Source organism: Lupinus angustifolius, chromosome LG08 (assembly GCF_001865875.1).
Source record: "Lupinus angustifolius cultivar Tanjil chromosome LG08, LupAngTanjil_v1.0, whole genome shotgun sequence".
Classification (NCBI taxonomy): Eukaryota; Viridiplantae; Streptophyta; class Magnoliopsida; order Fabales; family Fabaceae; genus Lupinus; species Lupinus angustifolius.
The window spans coordinates 7,968,022-7,984,835 of NC_032016.1; the positions used below are offsets into that span (position 1 = coordinate 7,968,022).

Below are 16,814 nucleotides of genomic sequence, written 5' to 3' on the forward strand. Positions count from 1 at the left end.
ATTCACCATTCATTTGGATTACTTTTTTTTGAAAAGTCAAACATAATTGAAAATGAAGGTAGATAATATAGTGACAGTGTAAAAAACTCTTACACTATCAGTGTATACATCTTTTTCTCTTTGCCATATAAAATTTTTATAATTGAATAATATTGGGTAAGAAAGAATAGTGACAAAAACATGAAATAAGAAAAGGAGAAAATTTAGTTAAAATTATGCCGTTACATTTAAACATATTACAACTCTGTATTAGCAAAATTACATACATATAATTCATGAATGTTGACAAAAAAATTTATTGCATTAAATTCCTCCATACCTCATGTTGTTGTCTAGTAAATTAAGCATTAGAACAATAAAATGATTGTAATCCTCAATATAAGTTTACTAAATGGGATGGTTTTCTATTTATGCATCAAATTTTTAAAAAACAAGATATTGATGTGAAAAATTTAATCCTTCATTTTTTTCTCAGAAAAGTTGTTTTTTTGTAAGTTCCCCTCTTCTGTTACCAGGCTTCACAAGCAAAGGGGTAACATTATTGGAATACTTTCCAACTCATTGAAATTTGATGTTTGATTTGGAGTGGAAATGAGATCCTATCGGAGGGGAATAAAAGAAAATGAAAGATTTGAGAGTCAAAATACATTTGTGAGATGACTCTGAAGCCTTCCATTTCCATTGTTTCCCATCCAAAACTTAACTCACAAACATACACTAAAAGTCGAAAAGACCCATAGACCACCCCTTAAAAAAGATATCATCTATGATGTATAAATAAAAAAGTTCCCAATATACATCATCCACGTGTGAGATCATAGCTTCATCAACTATGGAAGAGGATCCAAATTCATTGTATTTGCTTTGAAGATTGGAATAAAACAATGAGAAACAACACCATTCATGAACTTGTTCACAGCCACCTAATTTCCCTGCCCTTATGCCCTAACCTTCATAAGAATTATCTTAGCCATGGACCCAAGAAAAGGTAGCAGTATATGAATTCCTACTCACTAGCCACAGTGGAAAGATCCAAAGTCCACATGATCTTCAATCTTCAATTGTCCCCTAGCACCATCAAATCAGTATAGTAGAACAAATGAGCCTAAAAAGGAATGTTGCCTAAGGACCAAGTAAAATGGGAAGGAAACCTTGAAAGCTTTCACTAACATTTTTCAGCAGATGCAGAAAAAAAATATTTGGCACTCATTCGTCGCTTATTTTTGCAATCATGGACTAAAATTATCAACACACTAAATAGATAAATTCTCAAAGATAAGCCAGAAGGAAAGTTTGGACAGAAAAAGCTCGGAAAGCCTAAATCACATCGCAATTAAATGATCTTACATAAAATTAGGCCCTTTCAATCATCACTAGAGGCAGAAATTTCAGAATGCACATTAAAACACATGGGCATACTACAGTATTACGAACAATGTCCCTACACGTGATCAGCCCTGCCATCATCCTCACTGCTTCCGTCACCAGCATGTCTGCAGTAACAAACCCGATCAGAAAATATTGGTGCTTTGAATTGTGTAAGCCAGTCATTGAGATGGTGATAAAATCTAAAATCCAAATGCTATAAGTAAAAAGAGAAAAGCATCAGAACAAACCGCCAAGAAGATGTTAGATTTCGAGCTTTTCTGTCCAGTTGAAGATTTTCCATAGCATTTGAAGCATGAATTACTTCGTCAGGAAGTTCATCACTGTCATATCGCCAATTGTACTCATCCTTCCTATAAGCAGAAGTGGAGGATCCTCCTCTTCTATCTGAATACCAGAGTTCAAATTAGGATATTTCAAGCATACAAATAAAGTACGTTAAAAACCAATGACATGGAATACCCACCAGATCCCTGAGATGAAGGAACAGCCCTGCAACAAATGTGCATCATACAAAACACATGAGAATGATAATATGGCATAAAGAAGAGGTAGGCACGAGAAAAAGTAAAATAACGGAAAAGTGTTAGTTATGCACCTTCCTAGTGGAGGTAAGCCACCAACAACAGATGATGAAGAAGGCCTTCGCATGTTCCGGGACTCTGAGTTTGGCAAAGGCTCAGTTCCTGAAGTGGTAAATCTCCTGCCGCTGGCCCTTGCTTGTGATAAGTTCTGCAAAGCATGAATCAAATGCAATATATCAAATGTTGGTACAAACTTGCAACAGTTCTGATATTTATGCTTCACACAAGTAATGATCAACCAGGTTTGAACTCTTCAATTAAGTTCTAGACAACAAATGGTATTTTCCCCAATATATCAATAGAAAGTAGCAACTACTGGTACTATTAAAGCAAAGACCAGGTTTCTTAATTTTCTTTCTACACATTATCTTGCAGCCACATGGGTGCACGAGCCACATACACACTACAACTCAATGGTTTCTTTGAATCACCAAAAGATCATATTACTTAATAGTACAGGCAGCCTTTATTCTTCTATACAAATTATGCACAGAAGTTTCATGGTCACTATAGTATGATTTTAGGGAATATATTATTAACGCCTAACCTAGAAACAGCCTCTCTGCCTATGGAGGTAAGGCTGCATATATCTAACCTCCTCAAACCCACTCGGTAAGAGCCCGTACAATGGGCCGCCCTTTATATCATTACCTCCTAGCTACATTAGCTACCCATCCGAAATCTCCGAATATGAAGTTTTGTGAGTCTCAAATTTATCTCTACCATTAAAGTTATGATTAACACAATAAAGTGTGGAAGTATGATATCAAGAAAGCAAGTAACTAAAAAACCTCAAACTTCAAGAATCCTTCAAGTACATCCAAAAGTAGGGGGCTATCTCCATTCCTGTTGAGATCATATCCATTTTTGTTACTAAATTCCTTCAACTCAGCCTTCCAAGAATCTTTTTCCTGAAAGAGAACAAAGCTAATCAAAAGGATCATAACGAGAATTAAACAGAACGACACAATATCATCGGAAAGACTATAGCAAAGTAAATAAATAAATGACCGATTACCAAATTGCATTCTGGAAGATACACTTTGAGTGTATGGCTGAGTTGCGCCCAGTCTAGGTATTCACAAATCAGCGCAGTAAGTAGTCTTCCTGCACAGCAAATGCCAAAACTTAATGAAATACAGGTTGAAATAAGGCGCATAATAGATTCAACTAAAATAATGAGTCAACAACAGAATCCTAAAACATAAAGAGTAGAGTATTGAGACAATTTTCGATAACACCCCGCAATTTGATGAGATGAATAAGAAATTGGGGCAAGGGTTCCACAAAATTCCAATTGAACCCATTTGTTAAAGTTTTTTCTTTTAAAAAATGGATTTTTCATTCAAAATCATATGAAACGTTTATAACCTTCCTTAGTGGGGCTTTATCATTCAGAATAAGAACACGAAAACTGAAACTGAAAAGCTGGTTTTTTTTAAGCTTCTCACACCAACATTTCTACCAAAAAACATTTAAGAACAAAAAATCAAATTTTTAGATAATCAAAATAAAGGGTCCTAATAATAAAAACAGGTAATAACCTGAAGGAGAAGCATGAAGATGTTTAGCACGATCATTACAGCTAGCAAGCAATGCAGGAGGCAAACCTTCATCTTTCTCAATTACTCGATCTTCCTCTTCAATGGCTTCGAATACACTCGCTCTAAGTTCAGCCTGAGACACACAATAACCCTAATTGAAACAAATTGATGGACCCACATAGAATAGTTTTCCAATTAAAACAAAACAAAACAAAGGGTGTTGAGAGAGAAAGAGAACAAACACGAATCTTGGCGAGAACACCTTTCTTCTCGAGAGTGCGAGTAACGAGGGTCTTAAGGTCCATCATTTCTCGAGTATAATCATCCATTTCAAAAACTCAAACTTTTTCTTTCTCTTTGTTCCAATTACAACAATGGGTGTGTTGTAGCTTCTAATGGAAACAAGAAATGAAGGAATGGAATGTGAGAATGGGGCACATAGAAGCTTAATTCTGGATTTAGATTAGACCAAACATCTATATAACTCTTTTTCGACTAAAACATTTCTTTTCATATGTTTTTCCCCTCATTAATGTAGTTTTTTTAATGAGTTGGGTTAATAACTAATAAGTACCCTCATTAATGTAGTTTTTTTCCCCGATTTTTTTTTTCCTTCGTATTATCAAGGTATTCTCTCATCTTATGACTAACTCTCCTAATAAATGTAGTTCGAATGATTAATATTGTAGTCTTCCTGAGATCTAATAAGATTTTACACTACTATATTAACGTTTTCTTAACACATACCCTAATTTTATTAATGTTTTCTTAGAAAATTGCATACATAAATCATTTTAAAAAAAAAAACAACTGTTCTCTTACTCTATTGTTGATACATTTAAATATAATTTATGATAGAATATTAAGACACAATTCGGTCTATATAGCAAATTAAAAAAGATCTTTTGGTTGTTGTTGTAATGTTTGTTATAATGATAAATATGTCAAATATATAAATAATTGTTATACAATAAAGTATTTAACTTTCAATGGCATTTACTCATCCACAAAATTTACAAATATGTCATGTACTGAATACTTAAAGGAGGTGATAATCGTGACTAGGGGTGTTCAAATCCAGACCGGTCCAAAACAAAAACCGCAAACCGAACCAAAGTAGACCGAAACCACAAAAACCGAATGTATTTGGATCGTATTGGATTTATTTTTTAAGGACCGATCGGTCCGGTCCGGTCTTCAGTTTCACGTCTGGGATCCAGACCGACCCAGACCAGACCGATATTATTAAGTTAACTAAAATATATCACATAAGCATTAAGCAATAAGTTAAACACAGCAAAAATGAATATAAACTGTCGTAACAATATGAATATTGATGTTTCTAATCTTGCTATTAAAAGAATCAAATTTTTCTTCATTGTTCTGGTTACTACCTTGTTGGTGTTGTAGGCTAAAATTGAAGGAATTTATATGTTTATATCTAAAAAATAGACCGATCCAAACCGGACCGAAACCGCATATAATATTTGGACCGGATTGGATCGGACATCTTAATATAAATGGACCGGACCAGACCGGACCGCATACTAATTACACGTTTGGATCGGATGATTTTTTGCTTAAAAACCGATCCAAATGGACCGCGAACACCCCTAATCGTGACATTAATTTGTAAGTTGTTGAGAAGATTATGGAAGAATAAATATATATTTTATTGCTGGTTAAAGAAACTGTTATATGGAATTTGAATTATATATTCTCTCATAAAATAAATGAATTGAATAAATTGTTATGGACTACTATCACATTTAATATAAAAAGAAATGGTTCTAGTAATATTGAGGAATGACTAGAAGTAGACCAATAGAATAGCACATATGACATAATTAAGATACAAGTAAAAGAATGAGAACCCATGTAATTCAATGTCTTATTCAAAGTTTCAAACTATAAATAAGTTTTTTGATCAGTAAACTATAATAAATAAGTTTCATAAAATAGTTCCCACATCAATAATAATAATTATAAATAGATTTAGTGAAGGAGTTCTCATCCATAATAAACATTATAATTAGGTATAGTGAAATAGTTCTCGCATGAATAATAAACCATAGTTTCCTATGTACCCAAAAAAATAAACATGGTTTTAAGCTTATCAATGGTTAACTTATATCTACTACTACTGATTTTCACACGTACACAATTTCCTTTGATATCACCAAAGAGTAAACACTAACAGTTAGTTTAGAAGTTTGATTTTAGAGGGAAAAAAGAGAAAGAGAAGGTTTGAAAATCATTTTACAAATGTATTTTATAGCCTAAAAGTTTGTTTGAGAGTTAAATTTGTTGGGGAAAAACATAAAGTGAAGGTTTGAGAATCATCTCATAACTATATTTCACGACTCACAAACTTTATATTTTCTTTCTTTCCCATCCAAAATTCCACTCCCAAAGAGAATCTAAAGAATTCCACTACCAATATATAATAATCACAAGCAATTGTTCCAAAATGCCAGTTTATAGTTTTTTGGCAAACTAAATAAGAAAGTTGTTATTATTAAACAAAAATTAAAGGAGCTTGTAGTTTTTTTTTCTTAGTACTAAGTATATTCTTTTGTTCCATAGATAAAATATTAATCCTTTGGAAGTATGTGAGTCTTTTTGGAGATAAAAAGTTTTACCCACCATAGAAATGAATTACTAGTTTTAACAATAAGACCCGACTTCTTCACTAATTAACACTGAATCCTCACCCAATCAGCATAAGCATATCTGTTAAAGTAGAACCAAATCGTGGTTGACGTTTTATTCCCCCATAAAATACAATCAAAGCATCATAGTTTTTTTTGTTTCCCACGGAAATCCTGCCGGAAGCATTCATAAGTACGTGAGATTAACTATCTCAGCAAATATTTTTTTCCATCCACAAGACTCAAACTCAAAATATTACTTAAGAGGAATAAAAAATGTATTACTTAAGACAACCTTAACCATAAGTTTCAAAAAATGATAATAAGAAAACATAATAAAAGGACCCTCCTTCGGTGTCACTTTCTCACCCATTCCCATAACAAAGAAACAAAACATTGTTGTGTTCTTCTCCATCACTTCATCAATGGCACCCATTGATCCACACTCATTCACCGATTCAACTGACCCACCCACCACCCACATCTCTCTCACCCTCTTCTTCGATTTCACCACCTCCACCATCCATGGCTCCGCACTTTTCACTCTTCAAGACCCTCATTCTGGTCCCTTTTCCCTCGACACACGCTCACTCACCATCCACTCCATTCTCCACCCTCAAACCCAAACCCAAATCCCATTCACACTCTCCCCCAACACTGACCCAATAAAGGGTACCCAACTCTCCATAACCCTCTCAAACCAATCCACATTCGTTGTCTCTTTCACAACCTCACCTTCTTCCTCTGCACTTCAATGGCTTCTCCCACCTCAGACTTTCAATAAAGCACACCCTTTTGTGTATACTCAGTGTCAGGCTATTCATGCTAGGTCTGTGTTCCCGTGTCAGGATTCGCCAGCTGTTAGGATATGTTACTCTGCTCGGTTGAATATTCCGGAACAGTTGTCAGCTGTTATGGCTGCGCGCCACGTGGAGCGTCGCGCCCCGGATCGTGATGAGGTTTTCGGGTTGTTGCCTGTTTGGAAAGAGTCTTGGTGTGGAGAAGGGAGGGTGGTAGAGGAGTTTGTGATGGAGCAACCAGTGCCACCTTATTTGTTTGCTTTTGCAGTTGGAGAGCTTGGGAATAGAGAGGTATGTTAATCATTTCTTTTACTATTATGTTTGATTCTTATGTTTTTGGGACAGAGTTTATGTCATGGACTAATTTAGCCAGCAATTGATATTGTTGGGAATAAATTTGGGGCTTTTCATTTTGTAGGGACCAAATTGTCTTCATGTTTTTTACTTCTGGACCATTTTGGGGTTTTTATTTGTTAGGACCAAATGTGCTTTTGTGTGTTTTTTATAACTATTTATTTATTTACTAGTTTAGGTATTTATACTAGTTTTTGTAGTTCTGATTTCACCTATTTTGAGGACAATTATGCAAAATTTATAGAAATAAGATGTTTTTTTTAAGTATATTTAAGAGTTGTGAAAATTTATGCTTAACTAGTTGTGATTTATGTGTCAAAAGGTGGGGCCAAGGACAAGGGTTTATGCTGAAGCTGTGCCAGCAGTGTTGGATTCAGCTGCTAGAGAGTTTGCTGGGACAGAGGATATGATAAGGGAAGGGGAGAAGTTGTTTGGGAATTATGAGTGGGAGAGATTTGATTTATTGGTGCTGCCACCGAGTTTTCCTTACGGGGGTATGGAGAATCCTAGGATGGTGTTCTTGACACCAACTGTGATTAAGGGGGATGCTACTGGTGCTCAGGTGGTGGCTCATGAGCTTGCTCATAGTTGGACTGGGAATTTGATCACTAACAAGAACAATAATCATTTTTGGTTGAATGAGGTATAATGCATTTCATTTCTTTCATTATATTAAAATTTAATGTTTGTATCAAACATGGCATGTTTATTATCTATATAATGGTGGTTTGACAAAGTTTTATATTAGTTGTTCATTGCCTTTTATCTGTCATTAGCATCGGTTATGTATAGCCTTGCTACATAGCACACCATAGACAATTTCACATTGTGTTTTATTTTTCATAATTACATAGTTCTCTCATTTACTCTACGTATTGCTTTACAATACTGAATTCACCATACCACACACCGGGTTCGTCATGAAGAATGTCTCATAAAATTAATGTAAAAAGTTACGAACTGCTTACGCAAGAGAGAACCATGTACCAAATAACTATGGTTTTTTATCAATATACCTGGTAAGGTTGCGTACATCTCCTCAATCTCTACTAGTAGGAGCCTCATGCATAGGGTTGCCCTTTGTAGCTAACCGCCTAACCCCAGCTAGTGTGAAAAGGCTTGGTTGTTGTTTCCAAGGGCAGAAACCTTCACATTTTGTTTTTGTTTATGCCTTCAGTTTACATGCAGATCAAGCTTGACATTATTACTTGATGGCTTTGGTTGTTTAAAAACATATGTAGTTTGGTTTTCTTAAGAAGTTAACCCAGAGAGTAAGGTTCTCGTGCATAGTATCAAAATTTTGCTTGGTAAATTAAATTGGTTTGCAGTTTTTACATGCAAAACTATGCATGTGATCATGAATTATTCTTGATTGTTGTTGTAGGGTTTCACTACATATGCAGAACGGAGGATTGTTGAAGCTGTACAAGGAGAGAAAAGAGCCGCATTGAATATTGGAATTGGTTGGAGGGGTTTAAATGAGGATATTGAGAGGTTCAAGGACAACTTGGAGTTTACAAAGCTAAAAACTAACCAGGAAGGGATTGACCCAGATGATGTGTATTCTCAAGTTCCATATGAAAAAGGTTTTCAGTTCTTATGGCGCATTGAACGACAGGTATATGGAGTTGCTTACTTGTTTTATATGCAATAAACTCTCTCTGTGCCGTTTTCCTGATACCTTGTTATGTTTTAATGAGACTCTGCATTTAGTCAATGTAATGGTTGTTAAACTATGCTCATACTTTTGCATACTTGTTTCTTTTGGTCGTCTTGTTTTGGGTTGAAAATCATATGCATGTTTTTGTCATTTACGAATTAAAGTTGAACTTCGTCCATTCGGATTGTATACATTTTTTCTGTTTGTTTTCTAATGGAGTATACAGGTTGGGAGACCTGCATTTGATGAATTTCTGAAGAAATATATTGCTACATTCAAGTTTAAATCGATTGACACTGAAACATTCATTGACTTCCTCAAAGCAAACATCTCTGGAATAGAGAATCAGATTGATCTAGTACTATGGACAGAAGGTACTGGCATCCCCCCTGATGCTTATGAACCCGAGTCCAGTATTTATAAAACGATTGTATCGCTGGCAAATGAGTCAGTAAATGGGAGGACGCCAAAGGAGGATGAAGTTGCTGATTGGCAAGGTCAGGAGTGGGAGCTCTACTTGGACAACTTGCCGAAATCGATTGAAGTTTCTCAGGTTATACTCTTTTAGTGGTCTTTCTGTTCACTCCTTCTTTGCATTGACAAAGTCATAAACTTTTAACAGCTAGGGCAAGTTATAGACACAATTTTATTTAACAAAATATTTATCTTTATACATTAAAATAATTGAAGATCGGTTGATATTTTTTTTATATTCATGCTTTGAGAAACAAAATCAATTTATCTTTATGACTATTATGATACAATCAAAAAGTACTTTCTACTTGGACAAATGTTATCAACTATGCGTCTCTCTTTGTAATATACACATAATTGAACGAAATTACCAAATCAACTGTTTGTTGTAAAAACCGTCGCCTATACGTGTATTAAAAACTTAATACCCCGTACTTGGCCCTTTTGCCCCTCGGTTATGAATTTAACTTGCCAATTCCCATTTTAAGTTCTTATATAGTCCATGCTCTCTGTTCTGGTGGGATAAAGACAATTTGCTAATATTAATCATCCATTACAATAGATGAAGATAGTGCACCTTATTTCACACAGTACTGTTATTTATCTTTCTCGAAAAATCTTTTCCATAAGTGCTCAATGTGCACCAAGCTGTAAAAATCAGCACTTTGAAAAGGATGAAAAAAAACAAATGAGAAGTATTAACACTAGTGCTTAGGACAGTTATTTTTAAAGTTGTCTAATACATGTCATGCAGATCAAAGCCTTGGATTCACGCTACAAGCTGTCCGAATCAAAAGACTACGAGGTAAAAGTGTCATTTCTCCAACAGGCTCTATCAAGCGGATGCAAAGATTACTATAGCGAAGTGGAGAAAACCTTGAAAGAAGTTGGAAGGATGAAGTATCTTCGTCCACTTTACACTGCTCTTGTGAAAGGCAGTGGAAAGGAAGAAGATAAGGTATTTGCAAAAACACTCTTTTCGGAAGCTCGCGAGAGTTACCATCCAATTGCTCAAGGTGTTGTTGAGTCCATATTAGCCAAGTATCTATAGATGGAAGGTTTTCCATAACGTTTTCTGTCTTTGTATTTGAACATCTGCAAGTGAAACTCTTTTCTATCTTTGCATTTGAACATGTGCTAGTAAAACTGTTTTCTGCTTTCTGAGTTTGTTCCTTTCTAATGTTTGTTACTCTCTGTTTTACTAGTTTTCTTGTCACACCTGCAGCATAAACATGTTTGGTTTATACTACTTTCTTACATTGCATGGGTAAATTATTAAGATTTAATTGTTATTTGTCTAGCATCTATCAAAATTATAAACCAAGTACTTGAATATAGGTGAACAAACTTTTTAAAAGCAAACAAAATGCAAATCAAGCAAAATAGCAATTGCCCATGGTAAAATTATTGTTTTTCAAACATCATATGCTGAAGTGCACATTTTATCATATCTCAGAAATTACTATACAATTATTATATGATCTCGATTATTTTTTTCAATAAGAAAAATTTGTATTAAATTGAGCATCAAAGCACCCATCAAATACAAAGAGGGTTTGAACTACTAACCTTTCTAAGTATAACATAAATTACTTACATGGCCTCCCTCTCCCTAAGTATCCAAGACATGTTTTGTAACTCTCTATTGATTAGTGTTGTAAAAATCGGTCTGTGTCGTTGGTTCAATTGGTGAATGAGTCGGTTCAACCGGTGAACCGGTCCTAATACTGGTACGGTATAATAATTATAATAGTCATGCAATTATAATGGTCAAAATCGGTCATATTGGTTGATTTTCAATTGAATCGTACTGGTCATATCATCCGGTTTTTATTTAAAATTAATTTGTTAATAAAAATGAAAAAAAATTATTGGTTTTTTATGTTAATATATTATATATGTATATCTAAATTTGTTGGTACGCGGTTTAATTAGTAAACCACCGGTTGAATTCCTATACCACTATACTAGTAGCCTAACCAGTTTGATGACCGGTACATTATTAATAATACACAATAGTTACTTAAAGAATTGTGTTTATTTTGGCTTATTAGAAATGGTATTGAATTTGTCTTTAATTTGACCCATATGTTATCTATCATCTATGTTAATGTCAAAACATGCACCTTAACTGAAAGAGTTTCCAAATAGATATAGGTATGGGAACTTTGGGTAAATTTTCATGTTGAAACAAAAAAAAAATCTACCTTCCCTTAATGTCTTATTACTGAGGAGTTCACACATTTATTATATTGAATCTAAATGTAAATCGTATCAACAACTCAATTAATAGTTAGATAATGTGTTCAAAGAATTTATTTCTCAAAATGGACGCCTACAGTAACAACTATATTTGTTATTAATGAGCATATACCATGCCTAACTTTTCAACTTATTATTGGGCCAATTGTGACATTGAATTACACACATTGAATATCCAATCAAGAAATTTGTTGTTAAGGATATTATTAAGAAAGCCTCCCTAGTATAATATGTACAAAAATTACATGTATTTAACAATTCTTCTTTTCTATCACACACTAACAAATAAATAAAAGAAATTTAAAAAAAAATAAGAGTAACATTCTAATTAACTAGGGATAGGAAATGAGATGTCAATTTCAAAATTTTGTTTCTAATGTTGTAGATACAAGTTTGAAAAATTCTATTATGGTTCAACTACTAATGATTTTTAATAATGAAGACAAACAAACCAAATTATGTAGTTAGATAAATGATGAATTTCTTATGAATTGCTTAGTGATTTATAATGAAAATGAAATAGCTGAAATTTTTATCATGTGTGATTCTTTATATTTTTATTTACCCTTATAAATTATAATTATATATTTTGCCCCCCTAAAATTTAGACTTATTTATGAGTATAAAATTTATCCACTATCAGTGTAAAATTTATACGCAATTGTTATATTATCTACCATTTATTTATATTTAATTTTTTTGAAAAGTCAATAATGATTAAAAATGAATAGTGGATGATACATTGCAAATGTATAAAACTCATACACTGTTAGTGTACACATCTTTTTCTCTTAATATACGTTTATATATTTAATCTAAATGTAAATTGTATGTACAACTCAATTTTTTGAGTATACCAAGAATATTTGTTTATATTTTTTTTGATAAGGAACTAATTTCTTGTCTTTCAAGGTTCGTGTCTATCGTTCTCAATAAGTGTCGCTCTCAAGAATTGAATCAACGACCTTCAGGAAAATTTCATCACTAGACCAACAAGTGTATGAACAACTCAATTGATAATTGGATGATGTGTTCAATTGCATGAGTTACTGCGATTTATTGTGATTTTACCCATATGTTTTTTTAAAGACATGTTAAGAATGCCTCCAACCTTGGGAGAGAAATGCCATATTAAATTATTATTTTTATTAAAATAAATTTGCAGTTTTTCAAAACATACCATTTATGGTTTTTTCAAAACATATCATTTATGGTTTTTCAAAACATACCATCTATGCAGCTATTAATCCTAACAAACTTCCTGCAATACCAAATTTTCAAAACACACCAATTATTGTTTTTTCAATGGGTATTTAATTAAAATTTAAAACTAATGCATTCAATGATTCCCTGATTTAATTCATTTTCAATGATGGTTTTTGAAAAAGAAATTGTTTTTATTTATTTAGCATTTGAAAATTTCAAATTAATTATAATTATTATTATTCTCATTCATTACTTTTATATTTTATTTTGGTCTTAGATGTTCTCGTCCAACCTATTCAATAACAATTGTCACAATTGCATGTTTTTGCATATGATCATATATATACCTAACACCACTAGATCAACATATTATTGGTTTAATGAATTTAATAGTGAAAACTTAAAATTTGATGAATCATTTAGTGGTGGTCTAGAGTTAAATTCATTTCACATTTAATAAAGACATTTAGAGAGAAATTACAAGGATTTAATCTGTAATACTGAGTGTAAGGTTTTTTATATTGTGAGCAAATTATCTATTATTGATTTACTAATCACTATTGAGATTCGAACAATAAAAATAATATAAATCAATAATGAGTGATACACTCAAATTACAAACTAATTATAATATCTCTACTGATAGTGTATAAGTTCTATGCAATATTAATACATTATCGACTATTCATATTTAATTATTATTATCTCTTAAAAAAAAAGTAATTCAAATAAGTGTAATTATATAAATATTTAGTAATAATGGATAGACATTCCAGTCATTAATTAATTACACATATAGTACTTGGCTCAACTATAAAAGCTGACTTATATATATATATATATATATATATATATATTTATACTCATATAATATTATTATATTTAAGGTTTGGAGGGAGATTCAAAGGTAGAACCAGAACGTTACGGTGATCCATGCAAAACAGACAAAGATTGTGATGCTTGTTATTGCCCATACCCAGGGGTTTGTAGATGTTGTTGGTGCAGAAATTTTAAATGTCTATGCTTTAGGCCAGCAGGAAAGCTTCCAGAATCCTATGCAGCTATTAATCCTAACAAACTTCCTAAAATACCAATTTTTTGTTGTTGATATTCAATCTATTATAAGTGTAAAACATTAGGCATCATATATGCCCATTAATAAAATCTTAGCTTTTTATTATTAAAGATCTTAATAAGACAAGACTTAAAAAGATTTTTGAGAAAATCAGTTTTTGATCACCAACGTTATGAGAGATTTTTGTTTGTCTTCATTATTGAAAATCATTAGTAGCTGAACCACATTAGCTAAGAAGCCTAAGATAAGAAGAATAATTTCATAAAACATATCACTAATCACATATGATTGAGAAATTTTTAAACTTAAATGAGTACGACACCAAAAATAAATTATCATTTCTACCCAATATATTGACAGTGCAATTCTTGTTAATTTTTAGATGGCTTTCTAGGAATATGATTTTCAATTTTCTTGTTGGTGATATCACATGTAATTGTTTATGTGTGAAAATCAATAATGGTAGATATAAGTTTAACAATAGATATAATTTTTTTATTTTTAGTACTACAACTATATATATATATATAGTTTTTTTTGCAGTGAATTCAATCAAATCACATAAAAGTAAAAACGGTTATAGGAAGGAGTATATAATATTGTCACATAATAGAAATCATATTATTTGATTAGGACAATAAAAATAATCATATTATACCTATTAGACGTTGGTCTTGTAGTGTAAGACTTTATTGGATCTTCAAGTTCGAGGATTTGATTCCTGGAATCGACGCTTGTTGAGAGAAGCAGTCACAAACCCCAATAAAGATTAATTCATTATCCAAAAAGGTAAAAAGATACCATTAATAGTGGGTAGCACAAAAAAATCATATTACTTCATCAATTTAATTATAACACATATTAAAAGCAATTGTACATACAAACCATCAAATTGATCTTGAAATGTATGATTGTATATATGAATTATTTGACTAGTACAATAAAATCAATCATATCTATAACTATATAAGAAAATAAAGTTTATTCATGCCCACGTGTCAAGCTCTCAACAAAATAATTCCCTCCTAAAAGATTTCATTCCCTCACATACACTCTACCATTTATTTGACCTTTCATATCCTCTACTTAAATAATGAATTAATGAATAATGATAACATCACTCTAACTTTTCCGTAAATTGATATAATCAATAATAACCTATCATCATTTTAAAATGTGCACAATTACCTAGGATGTATGAAACCAACAATTGTTTAGGAAATATGTGTTTTTATCCCATCGAATACATGAGAAATATGTGTTCTTAATTATACAGCAAAAAATATTGTCTCGTCCGAATGCACGGGTAACTTGCTAGTTATTTTAAGCAATTTCATTCCAACACATTAATATACCCGGGCATTTATGCTAAATCATAAAGCAATATTAATAATTAAAGATATTAATAAATCAATAAATGGTAAATTAATTAAAGAAAAAAGGTAAATAATAACTTAAACAATAATAACAAATGGAAATATTACTGTAAAAGGAATAGTAATACTAGGAAACATGACATAAAAGAATGTTAATAATTTTCTATTATTAAAATGGCATGTGTAAATATTGATTTGTTAATTAAAATTAATTCTAAACATGCACATTTATAATTCATTATCCACAAAGTAGGTCACTCTATAGTAGGAATGGTAACAGAGCGGGTCGGTAGCGTGTTTGCACATACACAAACTCGAACCCGAAATTCAAAACCCGAACTTGAACCCGAATCAAAACTCAACGGGGTTGAAAATAAAAATACCATCCCCATACCCGTCGGGTTTCGGGTAACCCAAACAAAAAAACCCAAAAATAATAAAGTATTAAGGAAAATATGATATTCTTTTCGTGTAATTTTTCTCTAACATTTCTATTTTCTCTTGTATTATTTCATTTCTTTTATGTTTGAGGATCCAATAGTATATAAAGTGAAATTAGAAATTAAAAACAATTGGCAAATGATAGAAATTTCAATTTTAAATTGAATTACCTTACTTCAGGGTGAGTTCAGGTTAGGGTCTTTGCTATACCAAACCCGAACCCGAAATTTAAACTCGGGTAAAACCCGAACCAAATCACACCGGGTTTTCTCCATCAAATTCGGGTTCGATTCGGGCAGGTACCCACGAGTTTGGTTTTTATTGCCATCCTTACTCTATAGGCCACTTAATATGATTAATAAGAAGAAAAAAAATTAATTATTAAACTTTTAACTTAACTTTTATATATAAATATATATATATATATATATATATATATATATATATATATATTTCAACCAATCACATCAAATCACACATAAAATACAATTCATTTGATATAGGTTTCTAGTGGAATGCTTCATATATATGATCATATCATCTTGCAACAACAATTTTGCTAATTTACTATCACTTTATTTGTAGATGAAGTACATTAGCAAGCTACATGGATATTTTCTTATAAAAAAACTAGTTTTTTGTTGAGTGAAAAGTAGTCCAGGGATATTTTAGATTTCTTTGTTTATTTTAAAAAGAAAAAAACAAATTTATTATGGTCATAACACATTAATACCAAATCTCTTTGAAGTCCCACAACCCAAACCAACATAGTCTTCCCATCTCTTTAAAGTAAAGTATATGATTCATTTAAAAATTTAAAAATGGACCACTACTCTTATCTTTTGTTTTATTCAGGTCTAAAAACGATAATGAGATGTTAATTCAATGTAATTATACATGATTATTAATTATATAAAAAAAATTCATTTATATATAATTATATATTTAATGATAAAAATTATTAATTATGTATAAAATCACCTGGTCAGACTAAACGATTT

General features: G+C 31.9%; 2 protein-coding genes across 2 annotated transcripts; one reads left to right on the forward strand and one right to left on the reverse strand.

The window, feature by feature from the left end:
• LOC109353324 (protein TONNEAU 1b-like) lies at positions 1,293-3,926 on the reverse strand. Its single transcript, XM_019595550.1, has 8 exons — positions 3,757-3,926; positions 3,515-3,647; positions 2,989-3,077; positions 2,762-2,881; positions 1,985-2,118; positions 1,853-1,878; positions 1,617-1,773; positions 1,293-1,493 (listed from the first exon to the last, which is right to left on the reverse strand). The coding sequence occupies exons 1-8, from the start codon at positions 3,841-3,843 to the stop codon at positions 1,442-1,444; spliced, it is 798 nt and encodes a 265-aa protein (XP_019451095.1). The 5' UTR covers positions 3,844-3,926; the 3' UTR covers positions 1,293-1,441.
• On the forward strand, positions 6,530-10,646 carry LOC109354475 (leukotriene A-4 hydrolase homolog). The gene is made up of 5 exons (XM_019596997.1): positions 6,530-7,256; positions 7,642-7,962; positions 8,704-8,937; positions 9,206-9,532; positions 10,208-10,646. Exons 1-5 carry the CDS (start codon positions 6,591-6,593, stop codon positions 10,502-10,504), a joined length of 1,845 nt encoding a protein of 614 aa, XP_019452542.1. The 5' UTR covers positions 6,530-6,590; the 3' UTR covers positions 10,505-10,646.

Coding starts and splice junctions, on each gene's coding strand:
- LOC109353324 (XM_019595550.1), bottom strand. CDS start 3,843: ATGGATGATTATACTCGAGAAATGATGGACCTTAAGACCCTCGTTACT. Junction 1,879..1,984: donor GGCTTACCTCCACTAGGAAG/GTGCATAACTAA, acceptor CATTTGTTGCAG/GGCTGTTCCTTCATCTCAGG. Junction 1,494..1,616: donor AATCTAACATCTTCTTGGCG/GTTTGTTCTGAT, acceptor TTGTTACTGCAG/ACATGCTGGTGACGGAAGCA.
- LOC109354475 (XM_019596997.1), top strand. CDS start 6,591: ATGGCACCCATTGATCCACACTCATTCACCGATTCAACTGACCCACCC. Junction 7,257..7,641: donor GAGAGCTTGGGAATAGAGAG/GTATGTTAATCA, acceptor ATGTGTCAAAAG/GTGGGGCCAAGGACAAGGGT. Junction 8,938..9,205: donor TATGGCGCATTGAACGACAG/GTATATGGAGTT, acceptor TGGAGTATACAG/GTTGGGAGACCTGCATTTGA.